The sequence below is a fragment of the Mya arenaria genome, chromosome 13 (assembly GCF_026914265.1).
Source record: "Mya arenaria isolate MELC-2E11 chromosome 13, ASM2691426v1".
NCBI classification, from domain to species: Eukaryota; Metazoa; Mollusca; class Bivalvia; order Myida; family Myidae; genus Mya; species Mya arenaria.
In genome coordinates this window covers 16,425,085-16,441,651 of record NC_069134.1, presented here as the reverse complement: position 1 = coordinate 16,441,651, position 16,567 = coordinate 16,425,085, and the positions used below count along the sequence as shown (strand labels likewise).

General features: G+C 38.4%; 1 protein-coding gene across 5 annotated transcripts in view; it reads right to left on the bottom strand.

Moving 5' to 3' along the window:
* Positions 1 to 255: 255 nt before the first annotated feature.
* Positions 256 to 16,567, bottom strand: part of LOC128212924 (KICSTOR complex protein SZT2-like) — a 96,750-nt gene continuing 80,438 nt past the window's right edge. For all 5 annotated transcript variants that reach the window (XM_052918323.1, XM_052918327.1, XM_052918326.1 and 2 more), the window contains 9 exons: positions 16,150 to 16,242; positions 7,527 to 7,647; positions 7,133 to 7,254; positions 6,519 to 6,807; positions 6,116 to 6,263; positions 5,496 to 5,616; positions 4,955 to 5,164; positions 4,325 to 4,393; positions 256 to 3,594 (listed from right to left, as the gene is read on the bottom strand). In XM_052918323.1, coding sequence (XP_052774283.1) covers positions 3,448 to 3,594; positions 4,325 to 4,393; positions 4,955 to 5,164; positions 5,496 to 5,616; positions 6,116 to 6,263; positions 6,519 to 6,807; positions 7,133 to 7,254; positions 7,527 to 7,647; positions 16,150 to 16,242 — 1,320 coding nt within the window. In that variant the 3' untranslated portion in view covers positions 256 to 3,447. The remainder of the gene's footprint in view (positions 3,595 to 4,324; positions 4,394 to 4,954; positions 5,165 to 5,495; positions 5,617 to 6,115; positions 6,264 to 6,518; positions 6,808 to 7,132; positions 7,255 to 7,526; positions 7,648 to 16,149; positions 16,243 to 16,567) is intronic.

The following is a 16,567-nucleotide window of genomic DNA, read 5'->3' as shown; positions in this document are numbered from 1 at the left end:
ACAACTTGACTCTAATAATTGTCGAGTTGTGCCCCTTTTTTAATTAAAGAACAGAAGAGTGTTGTTACTTGGTTTGCAGCTTTCGTGTTATTTCTCTTAATTAACTGAGAAAAAGCAAACGATGTTGGCATGTGTTTGTGATGATTTCGTCATTTCACACATGGGTTGTTTTCTTTTCTAAAACTTTCATGAACATGCACAATATCTGTATTTCAAGATCCCCGGTACCAGTTCAAGAAACTCAATGAGACAAAATCATTATATAGCCTTTATTTAAGGATAACAAATGACATCATTAACAAGCGTAATCTCAGTTTATAAATCAGTGAACGCAGTAATTACTGTGTGGCAAAAGCACGCTAGAGGACTAGATAAGACAAAAAAAACTGATTTTTCAGTAATTATTGTAACACTGAGTTACCAAAGCATGATAAACCGGTTGAGCAAACATTGATTTATGACATAAAAAATGAATACAGTATTAAAGTATTTGAAATTTAACAATGCTGAACATACATGATGTTAATTTCTACTAATACATTATGAAGTAGAAGATCAAGTCTATTTCTAATAAACATGGCATATTGACATACAACACAGTCAGTGTTGTGTAACAAAACACATCAGCAAAGCGATTTGCTTTGGAAAATTAATATAACAACACACTTGAAATTATCTTACAGCATATAAATGAAGGAACTGTCAACATATTTTTCTAAACCATAGCAATAACAGTTGAATAATATTTCAAGTTTTCCTCTCTTTTTGTACATGTTTCATAATAAAAAGATGATTTAAAATGAACCTGTACATGTTATCACAATAATACTATATTACAAGTCTGCAGATGACAAACAACAAGTTGGGGCACAAGTTTATAAAAAACTAGAAGCGCCGCAATGCGACGAAACCGGGTTTTTGTTATGGGAAATCAGAAATTATAGCCAATTAATTTGTTGTATGACTTTATCTTTACTTTTATCAAAAAGAGACGCCCCCCTCAAAAGCAATCCCAAGCTAGCTCTTTACATAAGCTACCCACACACCAAGTTTAATCAATATCTATCAATGCTATCAAAAGTTATTGTGCAATTTTTTTTTTCTATTTCAAGTAACAGTGACATTGACCGTAGCCCCTCCCCACTCAAAAGCAATCCCAAGCTAGCTCTTCACATGCTACCTACACACCAAGTTTCATCAATATCTGTCAATCCCAACTAAAGTTATTGGGCAGAAACCATTTTTCTATTTTAAGTAATAGTGACCTTGACCTTAGCCCCTCCCCACTCAAAAGCAATTCCAAGCTAGCTCTTCACATAAGCTACCTACACACTAAGTTTCATCAATATCTATCAATGCTAACTTATGTTATTGGGCAGAAACCATTTTTCTATTTTTAGCAACAGGCGACCTTGACCTTAGCCCTACCCCCCTCAAAAGCAATCCCAAACTAGCTCTGTACATAAGTTACCTACACACCAAGTTTCATCAATATAGATCAATGCTTACTAAAGTTATTGGGCAGAAATCATTTTTCTATTTTAAGTAACAGTGACCTTGACCATTTTTCTATTTTAAGTAATAGTGACCTTGACCATAGCCCCTCCCCACTCAAAAGCAATCCCAAGCTAGCTCTTCACATAAGCAACTTACACACCAAGTTTCTTCAATATCGGTCAATGCTAACTAAAGTTTTTGGGCAGAAACCATTTTTCTATTTTAAGTAACAGTGACCTTGACCTTAGCCCCTCCCCCTTAATAGCAATCCCAAGCTAGCTCTTCACATAAGCTACCTACACACCAACTTTCGTCAATATCTATCAATCCTAACTAAAGTTATTGGGCAGAAACCATTTTTCTATTTTTAGTAACAGGCGACCTTGACCTTAGCCCCACCCCCCTCAAAAGCAATCCCAAGCTAGCTCTTCAATAAGCTACCTACACACCAACTTTCGTCAATATCTATCAATCCTAACTAAAGTTATTGGGCAGAAACCATTTTTCTATTTTTAGTAACAGGCGACCTTGACCTTAGCCCCACCCCCCTCAAAAGCAATCCCAAGCTAGCTCTTCACATAAGCTACCTACACACCAAGTTTCATCAATATCTGTCAATGCTAACTAAAGATATTCGGCAGAAACCATTTTTCTATTTTAAGTAACAGTGACCTTGACCATTTTCCTATTTTAAGTAATAGTGACCTTGACCTTAGCCCCTCCCCACTCAAAAGCAATCCCAAGCTAGCTCTTCACATAAGCAACTTACAAACCAAGTTTCGTCAATATCTATTAATGCTAACTAAAATTATTGGGCAGAAACCATTTTTCTATTTTTAGTAACAGTGACCTTGACCTTAGCCCCACCCCCCTCAAAAGCAATCCAAAGCTAGCTCTTCCCATAAGCTACCTACACACCAAGTTTCATCAATATCTATCAATGCTAACTAAAGTTATTGAACAGAAACCAATGTTTGACGCACGCCCGCCCGTCCGTCCGCCCGCCCAACGACAACCTCATTCTAATAACCCGGTTTTCGTTGAAAACCTGGTTAAAAATGCACTAGCAGGTACATGCTTACAAATAATGTCCCAAACAGTTATGGAATATAACTACTGTTTAACATGATAATTTGAACAATAAAGCTAGCAGACACTTTAGCAAAGCAAAATGCAAATCAACAGTGAAAATTCTAGCTGGCATAGATCGATCAAAATATGAAGCTCAGTGCAAAAACAAAATGATTTACGATTACCATTAACTTTTAACCTTACTTTACTTGAACAGGCTTCAACCTCCTTTGAAAATGAATGCAGGTTATTATCAAAATCATCATTAGATATCCCCTATACACTACTGTGCTATGCTTCCTTGTGTACTGTGGGTGATCGGGCTAGGAAAATCTTGTAATCATGAATAATTAATGAGGCAGTTTCATTGGTTCAGCAACAATACCTCTACGGAAATTCGACTCTCACATGTGCACAGACACAGACACTAATGTTTCACAATAGAAAAGTATTCTGGTGAAAGCCCAAATTGAACTTGGTCTGCTTGATCACTACAAATTTTAAACCAGCCACTTAGACCACTCGCATGTGGAGACAACTGACAGTACAGGGTTATTGAAAAGCATTTTATTGTAACATGCAATTTCATTGGAAGAATAGTTGTCTCCCCTGTCAGTCAATTTTTTCACAGTATGTATGAAGTCTAATGGAAGAAGGTACAGTGGTTGCCAACAAAACATTGAACTTCACATGTGGAATCAGCTGGTGTTAATGAACCTCCACTTGTCTGCACGAACATTGAACTCCGCAGTTGGAAACATAAGGCCGTAATGAACAGCTCCATGTGTCTTCAGGTGTTTGAATATAATAACATGGAACTTCACATGTGGTAACAGCAGGTGTTAAGAACTTTTCCACGTGTCTTCCGGTGTTTAAATATCACAACATGGAATTCCACAGGTGGAAACAACAGGTGTTAATAAACTGCTCCATGTGGCTTTGAACACTTTGCTCTGGTAGATTTTGCCCACCAGGGCAGATACTTTCAGTTTCTTTAGCTGGTTTCCTGAATACTGCATAAACGCCCTGAAAACATAAGAATATTGTATTTATTTTATTCATGCCTTCTTTGTAATCATTCATATAATGCATACAAATTGTTTGTAATAACAACAGCTGTCACAGTATGTGACGAATGCGCCCGAATGTGACATAAACCATTGAAAAATGTTAGTTCATTAAAAAGGAGAGAAAAAAGCAATGAAATGAGTGGATGATTTTGGTTAGTGTGACCTTGACCTTAGAGGTAGGGACATGAGTTTTGCATGTGACACGTCATCTTGTCCTCTATGTCCTTACATGCAGCCTCCCATAGTATTCAGACACTAACTGTGACCTTGATATTATAGGTTGGAACACAGGTCTTGTACGCCATACAATGTCTTTATATGCCAACCACAAGTGGTAAGTTATTTTAAAATCTGTTCATACATGAGAAAGTTACAGCCCAGACACGACCACCTATACTTTATCTCCTTATATGCAGCATTCCATAGAATTAATACATTAAGTGTTATTTTAAAATCTGTCCATACATGAGAATGTTACAGCCAGCACATGAAAAGTGGAGCTGGACACACAGATGGACTGACAGATGGTTCAATTTTAATATTTTCACCTTTGGATGCATAAAAATTATTTACAAATTCACATATTTTCAGTCAATCAATATTGCCTTTCAACCATAATTGTGATCAAACAAGTTTATTTTTAATACTATTTACTAAAATTATTTCCAATATTTCTTTTTACTTACTGTTTTTGAGCCATTAGGGTCTATAGTCAGCAACATGAACAGGTCCAGGAACTTTGGGTTAAGTATAAGCTGTAAAGAGAATGGTAATAGAATAGTAAATGTCATAATCAGCTTAAAATTACTTAAGTTATGCAAAGTTTCCTTCTATTTCTCTTGTCTGATTGTCCAGTTGACGCAGTGGTTAGCGCACTGACTTTTCACCAAGGTGACACAGGTTCGATTCCCAGCCTGGGTGCATGTGAGTTGGACTAGTGGTCACCAAGCCAGATTAATGGGTTTTCTACAGGTACTCTGGTTTCCTCCACAACACAAGACCACACTCTCACGCAACATTGTGCCAACTAGAGTGACTTAATATGAGTAATCAAAACTTTCTTCAGAACTGTTGTAAAGTATATAATGTTTAAATTAATTTATTTAGGGTAAATATGCATTTTTTCTCTCTTAGGCAATGAGTAGTAGTTCAGGCGGAATTAATCTAAAAGTAACAATAGCTTTTTTCCTATCAGGCAAATGTACTTCAAGAAAAAAATCTGAACATTCCTGTTTCCAGCAAGTGACTAAGCACAATTTCTGTCAACGATTCCTATTACGTTAAATCAGGTTTAACCAATTGTCAGGATTTCTTACATGGTACTGTTCACTGGTGTTGGCTGGGTTGACAAAGTCTCGTTTGAAGTCCTCCTGGTACCGGTTGTTAAGGACGGTAGCGAGTCGTTGGTACCAGGCTGAGGACATCTGTTGGAAGGGAACCAGTCTGGCATCCATCTCGTACAGTGGGATCTTGTGTACGCGGTCCAACATCTCCTCAAACTCTGTGTATGTCAGTTTTCCTAAAGCCTGTAATGTAACCCATGGGTGATTCACTATTATAATGTCATCTCAAAATATCAGTCGTCACTGGTTGTCTTTAGGCTAGTTTGCACATTTAAATGATTTAATTGGTAAATTGTATCTATTCAATAACTGTTGACCAGTCAATAAACATTTAAGCCTACACTGACGAAACAGCCTACACTGACGAAACCAAAATATTAACCAGTTTTATACAATCTATGCACTGATCAAAACTGGAATACAAATACTCTACAATAATAGATTAATGGATAAGTGAAACAAAGATTATTTATCAAAGACAGTTATGATTATAACATCCAAATACGTCACATACATCATCAGCATCTGTCTTCTTCTTGCTGTGGTCATCTGATTTGTTCACCAGCATTTTAGTCCACAGTGTGTCTCGTCGGCACTTGTCCATTGACACCACAGCCATGTTCTCTATCTTTGACCTTCAAAAATATGGCAATGATGCGTATCGCATTATGTGTATGCTTGACACAATATACAATGATAAAAAAAACCTAGTCAATTCTAACATCTGCAAACCGACACCCTTGTTTATGTTTCCATGTATATCGTACACATTCTGATTAAACTCAACACGCAATTAGATGTGTTTTATCTATTCTAGAGTTTAACAATTTATATACAGTAAGTTTTGGCAACTAAAACACATGAATGCACACCTGACTTGTGTGGCCTCCTCTATGAGCAGTTTATACATGGGTGGCTGGTGCTTGTTGGACCAGACTATGTATTTGGATTTCTATGTTTTATTTACAGCAACAGTTTGTAACATAACCACATGAATGCATACCTGACTTGTTTAGCCTCCTCTATAAGAAGCTTATACATTGGGGGCTGGTGCTTGTTGGACCAGACTATGTATTTGGATTTCTATGTATTATTTACAGCAACATTTTGTAACATAACCACATGAATGCATACCTGACTTGTTTAGCCTCCTCTATAAGAAGCTTATACATGGGGGGCTGGTGCTTGTTGGACCAACCAAGGTAGTTGGTTGTCTCTGACCTCAGGCTTGCAGATTTCTTCCCAAGCTGGGCTTTTAGATCACCAACAACTACTGGGGAATCTGAAATATATTCAAATGTTGTTCAATACTTTTCAATTAAAATGTATGTAATATTATAAGTTATTATATTGTGGCTAAAACAATTCTGAAAACTTGAGAGGAAAATCACTTGATGACTCTGTTGTTATGTTTGTATTTTTTTTTTTATTAAAGTAATTTGCATTTTGATTTATTTTTGCACCATTATTTCTATAGAATATAACAGAATTGTAAAAATCATCAATAAACTTTAAGTGAAACAAATGAATGACATACTCATAGACTTGTTCCTCGAAACAAAGAATCCCCTCTCTCTGTCGAGGGTCTGCCGGGGAAACATGAGCTGGGAGCTGGTCAGTATTATGAAGAACTGAAGAGAAAGGGAGGGCCTCTCCCCACATTGCCCAACCCCATGACTCGATCCCCCAGGCGTATCCTGCAGAATCACCAACCCGATGTTGTAAGCCTGTGGAGACTTGTGAGAGGTGGAGTTGCCTTCTGATTGGTCAACTTCCCGAGCTTCATGGCTGATTAGAGCATACTCGTGGTTCTTGAATAGTTGCTCCTGTAAAAGATGGTTATTTTCTAATGAATTAAAGTAAACATTAAAAGCTGATTTATCATTTTATCATTTGATAACGAGACTACCAACATCATATTTCTTCATGACTGTTATCCTTTTTAATTATGAGGCATCAAGCCGAGTCCAAAAATATAGATGCAAAAGAAAAATAAATGAAGCTGAGTTGGCTAAACAACATTAAACAAAGAACTGGAAGATGACAATTATAAAATTCATCTACAAGAACTAGACAATCGAAGGTGTCTCCTTTAATTATAACAGTTTATTTTCATAAAGTGTACATGTAATTATTAAAGATAAAACCCACAAAGTTGAGTTCTGAGGGTGTGACCATTTTGAGGACAGACATGGAGTGGAGCTCGGCATGTTTCAGCATGTAGTCATACAGGTCACTGCTGGAACAGGATGGGTCTGGGATCGATATCACCTCTGAAATACACATGACATGTACTGCCCTGGGAGGGTGTCTTCATCATTTAAATCAGCAAATGCTAAACATAATTCCAAGAAATGTCCCACACTCAACCGAAGTAAGAATATTGTAGACATGCTACAATATAGAGATATCACACGTTTTCAAGGGATTGCACACCAGCATTTGTATTTATACCTGAGTGCAAAGTATCATTTATTACCTTATCTGATTGTACAAGTCATGAAGTGTCAAGTCCTATATTTTGTGTAGAGTTGTAATATCTCACCTCTCTGCATGAAGTTCCTGGAGAAGCTGGGAGCATAAGGGTAGACCTTGATAAAGTCGTTGAGCAACCCAGACAGGTAGTAGCCCTTCTTGAACAGGTCCTGATGACCACTGATGTAGGACTGAAATTAGCAGGAGAAATAATCTAAATGACATGAGCATATTTTAAAACATTTTCTTTTTTATTTTGCATATCATCTTCATGCTCAACTTTTTGTTTCAAGTTATAATATCTGGAGCAAAGCAATTAATGTTTAAAACCTTGAATCTTTTCACAGATACATGTAGCTGCAGAGGAAAGCATCACAATCTTATATTCTCAATACTTGGACCAATGCCTTCAGGCAATATCCTTAAATATTGCTCTATCGAGTCATTGCAGAACATAATCATGCAGTTAGAAATGCCTAGAGATATACTGAACGTTATCATTACCTGGAAACATTGGAGGTGGAAGTAATCATCAAATGAGCCGATGTGAATCATTACCTGGATACATTGGAGGAGGAAGTCAGGGGTAAATGAGTGGAAGTAAATCATAACCTGGATACATTGAATGTGGAAGTCATGGGAAAATGAGTGGAAGTGAAGCATTGCCTGGATACATTGACTGTGGAAGTCATGGGAAAATGATGGATACATTGGAGGTGGACGTCATGGGTAAATGAGTGGAAGTAAAACATAACCTGGATACATTGACTGTGGAAGTCATGGGAAAATGATCGATACATTGAAGGTGGAAGTCATGGGTAAATGAGTGGAAGTGAACCTGGATACATTGACTGTGGAAGTCATGGGAAAATGATCGATACATTGGAGGTGGAAGTCATGGGTATATGAGTGGAAGTGAATCAAAACCTGGATACATTGAATGTGGAAGTCAGGGGTAAATGAGTGGAAGTGAAGCATTGCCTGGATACATTGACTGTGGAAGTCATGGGCAAATAAGTGGAAGTGAATCATTACCTGTGGAAGTCATGGGCAAATAAGTGGAAGTGAATCATTACCTGGATACAGCGAAGGTAGAAGTCATGGGCAAATGAGTGGATGTGAATCATTACCTGGATACAGCAAATGTAGAAGTCATGGGCAAATGAGTGGATATGAATCATTACCTGGATACAGCGAAGATAGAAGTCATGGGCCAATGAGTGGAAATGAATAATTACCTTGATACATTGAATATGAAAGGCAGGGGTAAATAAGTGGATATGAAGCATTACCTGAATACATTGAATGTGGAAGTCATGGGTAAATGAGTGGAAGTGAATCATTACCTGGATACATTGAATGTGGAAGGCATGGGCAAATCAGTGGATGTGAATCATTACCTGAATACATTGAATGTGGAAGGCATGGGCAAATGAGTGGAAGTAAATCATTACCTGGATACATTGAAGGTGGAAGTCATGGGTAAATGAGTGGAAGTGAATCATTACCTGGATACATTGAATGTGGAAGGCATGGGCAAATCAGTGGATGTGAATCATTACCTGAATACATTGAATGTGGAAGTCATGGGCAAATGAGTGGAAGTGAATCATTACCTGGATACATTGAATGTGGAAGGCATGGGCAAATCAGTGGATGTGAATCATTACCTAGACACATTGAAGGTGGAAGTCATGGGAAAATAAATGGATATGAATCATTACCTGGAAAAACTGAATGTGGAAGTCATGGGCAAATGAGTGGAAGTGAATCATTACCTGGATACATTGAATGTGGAGGTCATGGGCAAATGAGTGGAAGTGAATCATTACCTGGATACATTGAAGGTGGAAGCCACTGGCAAATAAGTGGATATGAATCATTACCTGGATACATTGAATGTGGAAATCATGGGTAAATGAGTGGAAGTGAACCATTACCTGGATACACTGAATGTGAAAGTCATGGGTAAATGAGTGGAAGTGAATCATTACCTGAATACATTGAAGGTGGAAGCCACTGGCAAATAAGTGGATATGAATCCTTACCTGGATACAGTGAATATGAAAGTCATGTGTAAATGAGTGGAAGTGAAGCATTACCTGGATACATTGACTGTGGAAGTCATGGGCAAATAAGTGGAAGTGAATCATTACCTGGATACATTGAATATGGAAGTCAGGGGTAAATGAGTGGAAGTGAAGCATTACCTGGATACATTGACTGTGGAAGTCATGGGCAAATAAGTGGAAGTGAATCATTACCTGGATACATTGAATGTGGAAGTCAGGGGTAAATGAGTGGATGTGAATCATTACCTGGATACAGCGAATGTAGAAGTCATGGGCAAATGAGTGGATGTGAATCATTACCTGGATACAGCAAATGTAGAAGTCATGGGCAAATGAGTGGATATGAATCATTACCTGGATACAGCGAAGATAGAAGTCATGGGCCAATGAGTGGAAGTGAATCATTACCTGGATACAATGAATATGAAAGGCATGGGCAAATGAGTGGATGTGAATCATTACCTGGATACAGCAAAGGTAGAAGTCATGGGTAAATGAGTGGATATGAATCATTACCTGGATACATTGAATGTGGAAATCATGGGAAAAGAAGTGGAAGTGAATCATTACCTGAATACATTGAATATGAAGGGCATGGGCAAATGAGTGGATATGAATCATTACCTGGATACACTGAATGTGGAAGTCATGGGCAAATGAGTGGAAGTGAATCATTACCTGAATACATTGAAGGTGGAAGTCAGGGGTAAATGAGTGGAAGTGAATCATTACCTGGAAATATTGACTGTGGAAGTCATGGGCAAATGAGTGGAAGTGAATCATTACCTGGATACATTGAATGTGGAAGTCATGGGCAAATAAGTGGAAGTGAATCATTACCTGTGGAAGTCATGGGCAAATAAGTGGAAGTGAATCATTACCTTGATACATTGAATATGGAAGCCACTGGCAAATAAGTGAATATGAATTATTACCTGGATACATTGAAGGGGGAAGTCATGGGCAAATAAGTGGATATGAATCATTACCTGGATACATTGAATGTGGAAATGATGGGTAAATGAGTGGAAGTGAATCATTACCTGGATACATTGAATGTGGAAGGCATGGGCAAATGAGTGGATATGAATCATTACCTGGATACATTGAATATGGAAGGCATGGGCAAATGAGTAGATATGAATCATTACCTGGATACACCAAATGTGGAAGTCATGGGTAAATGAGTGGAAGTGAATCATTACCTGAATACATTGAAGGTGGAAGCCACTGGCAAATAAGTGGATATGAATCATTACATGGATACATTGAATATGGAAGTCATTGGCAAATAAGTGGATATGAATCATTACCTGGAAACATTGAATGTGGAAGTCATGGGTGAATGAGTGGAAGTGAATCATTACCTGGATACAGCGAAGGTATAAGTCATGGGCAAGTGAGTGGATGTGAATCATTACCTGGATACAGCAAAGGTAGAAGTCATGGGCAAATGAGTGGAAGTGATTCATTACCTGGACACATTGAATATGAAAGGCATGGGCAAATGAGTGGATATGAATCATTACCTGGATACATTGAATATGGAAGGCATGGGCAAATGAGTGGATATGGATCATTACCTGGATATATTGAATGTGGAAGGCATGGGCAAATGAGTGGAAGTGAATCATTACCTGGAAATATTGAATGTGGAAGTCATTGGTAAATGAGTGGAAGTGAATCATTACCTGGATACATTGAATGTGGAAGTCATGGGCAAATGAGTGGAAGCGAACCTGGATACATTGAATATGAAAGGCATGGGCAAATGAGTGGATGTGAATCATTGCCTGGATACATTGAATGTGGAAGTCATGGGTAAATGAGTGGAAGTGAATCATTACCTGGATGCATTGAAGGTGGAGGCCACTGGCAAGTAAGTGGATATGAATCATTACCTGGATACATTGAAGGGGGAAGTCATGGGCAAATAAGTGGATATGAATCATTACCTGGATACACTGAATGTGGAAATCATGGGTAAATGAGTGGAAGTGAACCATTACCTGGATACACTGAATGTGGAAGTCATGGGTAAATGAGTGGAAGTGAATCATTACCTGAATACATTGAAGGTGGAAGCCACTGGCAAATAAGTGGATATGAATCCTTACCTGGATACAGTGAATATGAAAGTCATGTGTAAATGAGTGGAAGTGAAGCATTACCTGGATACATTGACTGTGGAAGTCATGGGCAAATAAGTGGAAGTGAATCATTACCTGGATACATTGAATATGGAAGTCAGGGGTAAATGAGTGAAAGTGAAGCATTACCTGGATACATTGACTGTGGAAGTCATGGGCAAATAAGTGGAAGTGAATCATTACCTGGATACAGCGAATGTAGAAGTCATGGGCAAATGAGTGGATGTGAATCATTACCTGGATACAGCAAATGTAGAAGTCATGGGCAAATGAGTGGATATGAATCATTACATGGATACAGCGAAGATAGAAGTCATGGGCCAATGAGTGGAAGTGAATCATTACCTGGATACATTGAATATGAAAGGCATGGGCAAATGAGTGGATGTGAATCATTACCTGGATACAGCAAAGGTAGAAGTCATGGGTAAATGAGTGGATATGAATCATTACCTGGATACATTGAATGTGGAAATCATGGGAAAAGAAGTGGAAGTGAATCATTACCTGGAAACATTGAATATGAAGGGCATGGGCAAATGAGTGGATATGAATCATTACCTGGATACACTGAATGTGGAAGTCATGGGCAAATGAGTGGAAGTGAATCATTACCTAGACCCATTGAAGGTGGAAGTCATGGGTAAATGAGTGGAAGTGAATCATTACCTGGAACATTGAATGTGGAAAGCATGGGCAAATCAGTGGATGTGAATCATTACCTGTGGAAGTCATGGGCAAATAAGTGGAAGTGAATCATTACCTTGATACATTGAATATGGAAGCCACTGGCAAATAAGTGAATATGAATTATTACCTGGATACATTGAAGGGGGAAGTCATGGGCAAATAAGTGGATATGAATCATTACCTGGAAACATTGAATGTGGAAGTCATGGGTGAATGAGTGGAAGTGAATCATTACCTGGATACAGCGAAGGTATAAGTCATGGGCAAGTGAGTGGATGTGAATCATTACCTGGATACAGCAAAGGTAGAAGTCATGGGCAAATGAGTGGAAGTGATTCATTACCTGGATACATTGAATATGAAAGGCATGGGCAAATGAGTGGATATGAATCATTACCTGGATACATTGAATATGGAAGGCATGGGCAAATGAGTGGATATGGATCATTACCTGGATATATTGAATGTGGAAGGCATGGGCAAATGAGTGGAAGTGAATCATTACCTGGAAATATTGAATGTGGAAGTCATTGGTAAATGAGTGGAAGTGAATCATTACCTGGATACATTGAATGTGGAAGGCATGGGCAAATGAGTGGAAGTGAATCATTACCTGGAAATATTGAATGTGGAAGTCATTGGTAAATGAGTGGAAGTGATTCATTACCTGGATACATTGAATATGAAAGGCATGGGCAAATGAGTGGATGTGAATCATTGCCTGGATACATTGAATGTGGAAGTCATGGGTAAATGAGTGGAAGTGAATCATTACCTGGATGCATTGAAGGTGGAGGCCACTGGCAAGTAAGTGGATATGAATCATTACCTGGATACATTGAAGGGGGAAGTCATGGGCAAATAAGTGGATATGAATCATTACCTGGATACATTGAATGTGGAAATCATGGGTAAATGAGTGGAAGTGAACCATTACCTGGATACACTGAATGTGGAAGTCATGGGTAAATGAGTGGAAGTGAATCATTACCTGAATACATTGAAGGTGGAAGCCACTGGCAAATAAGTGGATATGAATCCTTACCTGGATACAGTGAATATGAAAGTCATGTGTAAATGAGTGGAAGTGAAGCATTACCTGGATACATTGACTGTGGAAGTCATGGGCAAATAAGTGGAAGTGAATCATTACCTGGATACATTGAATGTGGAAGTCAGGGGTAAATGAGTGGAAGTGAAGCATTACCTGGATACATTGACTGTGGAAGTCATGGGCAAATAAGTGGAAGTGAATCATTACCTGGATACATTGAATGTGGAAGTCAGGGGTAAATGAGTGGAAGTGAAGCATTACCTGGATACATTGACTGTGGAAGTCATGGGCAAATAAGTGGAAGTGAATCATTACCTGGATACAGCGAATGTAGAAGTCATGGGCAAATGAGTGGATGTGAATCATTACCTGGATACAGCAAATGTAGAAGTCATGGGCAAATGAGTGGATATGAATCATTACATGGATACAGCGAAGATAGAAGTCATGGGCCAATGAGTGGAAGTGAATCATTACCTGGATACATTGAATATGAAAGGCATGGGCAAATGAGTGGATGTGAATCATTACCTGGATACAGCAAAGGTAGAAGTCATGGGTAAATGAGTGGATATGAATCATTACCTGGATACATTGAATGTGGAAATCATGGGAAAAGAAGTTCAAGTGAATCATTACCTGGAAACATTGAATATGAAGGGCATGGGCAAATGAGTGGATATGAATCATTACCTGGATACACTGAATGTGGAAGTCATGGGCAAATGAGTGGAAGTGAATCATTACCTGGAAATATTGACTGTGGAAGTCATGGGCAAATGAGTGGAAGTGAATCATTACCTGGAACATTGAATGTGGAAGGCATGGGCAAATCAGTGGATGTGAATCATTACCTGTGGAAGTCATGGGCAAATAAGTGGAAGTGAATCATTACCTTGATACATTGAATATGGAAGCCACTGGCAAATAAGTGAATATGAATTATTACCTGGATACATTGAAGGGGGAAGTCATGGGCAAATAAGTGGATATGAATCATTACCTGGATACATTGAATGTGGAAATGATGGGTAAATGAGTGGAAGTGAATCATTACCTGGATACATTGAATATAGAAGGCATGGGCAAATGAGTGGAAGTGAATCATTACTTGGATACATTGAATGTGGAAGTCATGAGTAAATGAGTGGAAGTGAATCATTACCTGGATATGTTGAATGTGGAAATCATGGGTAAATGAGTGGAAGTAAATCATTACCTGAATACAGCAAAGGTAGAAGTCATGGGCAAATGAGTGGAAGTGAATCATTACCTGGATACATTGAATGTGGAAGTCATGTGTAAATGAGTGGAAGTGAAGCATTGCCTGGATACATTGACTGTGGAAGTCATGGGCAAATAAGTGGAAGTGAATCATTACCTGGATACAGCGAAGGTAGAAGTCATGGGCAAATGAGTGGATGTGAATCATTACCTGGATACAGCAAATGTAGAAGTCATGGGCAAATGAGTGGATATGAATCATTACCTGGATACAGCGAAGATAGAAGTCATGGGCCAATGAGTGGAAATGAATAATAACCTGGATACATTGAATATGAAAGGCATGGGCAAATGAGTGGATGTGAATCATTACCTGGAAATATCGAATGTGGAAGTCATGGGTAAATGAGTGGAAGTAAATCATTACCTGAATACATTGAATGTGGAAGTCATGGGCAAATGAGTGGAAGTGAATCATTACCTGGATACATTGAATGTGGAAGGCATGGGCAAATCAGTGGATGTGAATCATTACCTGGATACATTGAATGTAGAGGTCATGGGTAAATGAGTGGAAGTGAATCATTACCTGGATACATTGAATATGGAAGGCATGAGCAAATGAGTGGATATGAATCATTACCTGGATACACTGAATGTGGAAGGCATGGGGAAATGAGTGGATGTGAATCATTACCTGGAAATATTGAATGTGGAAGTCATTGGTAAATGAGTGGAAGTGAATCATTACCTGGATACATTGAATGTGGAAGTCATGGGCAAATGAGTGGAAGTGAACCTGGATACATTGAAAATGAAAGGCATGGGCAAATGAGTGGATGTGAATCATTGCCTGGATGCATTGAAGGTGGAGGCCACTGGCAAGTAAGTGGATATGAATCATTACCCGGATACATTAAATGTGGAAGCCATGGGCAAATGAGTGGATATGAATCATTACCTGGATACATTGAATGTATAAGTCATGGGTAAATGAGTGGAAGTGAATCATTACCTGGATACATTAAATGTGGAAGCCATGGGCAAATGAGTGGAAGTGAATCATTACCTGGATACATTAAATGTGGAAGCCATGGGCAAATGAGTGGAAGTGAATCATTACCTGGATACATTGAATGTATAAGTCATGGGCAAATGAGTGGAAGTGAATCATTACCTGGATACATTGAATGTGGAAGTCATGGGTAAATGAGTGGAAGTGAATTTTTACCTGGGTACATTGAAGGTGGAAGTCATGGGTTATAATGAGTGGAAGTGAATTATAACCTGGGTACATTGAAGGTCGAAGTCAAGGGCTAATGAGTGGAAGTAAATCATTACCTGGAAACACCAAAGGTGGAAGTCATGGTCGAAGGAGTGGAGGTGTATCATTACCTGGATACTGTGAAGGTAGAAGTCATGGGAGAAGGAGTGGAAGTGAATAAATACCTGGATACATTGAAGGTGAAAGTCTTGGGGGAAGGAGTGGAAGTGAATCATTACCTGGATACATCGAAGGTGGAAGTCATGGGCGAAGGAGTGGACATGAATCAGGTCCTTACATTTCTCACACTCATCCACAAAGAGCAGCTTCAACTGGAATACAAAAATGGACATGTCAGCCGTTTGTACCAAGTAAACTTACTTTTAAAGTTTAACATGTCAAATATGTTCACTTCACTCACTTGTATCCACATTGGTTGTTCATATTATAAGTATGCTTTGTTTAAGTACATTTACACATGAGAGTTATGATGACAAGTTGAAAAAGATGTATAAAATGACGATCAATGAGACATGAGGTATGAATTAATAAGAAAGAAAAATACAGATTCTCCAAACATGTTATAAAGTGTGATACACCAGTTCTATCAGAGAGAAGTTGTTTGTTTAATAATCATGCTTGAGTCCCTTTCATGGA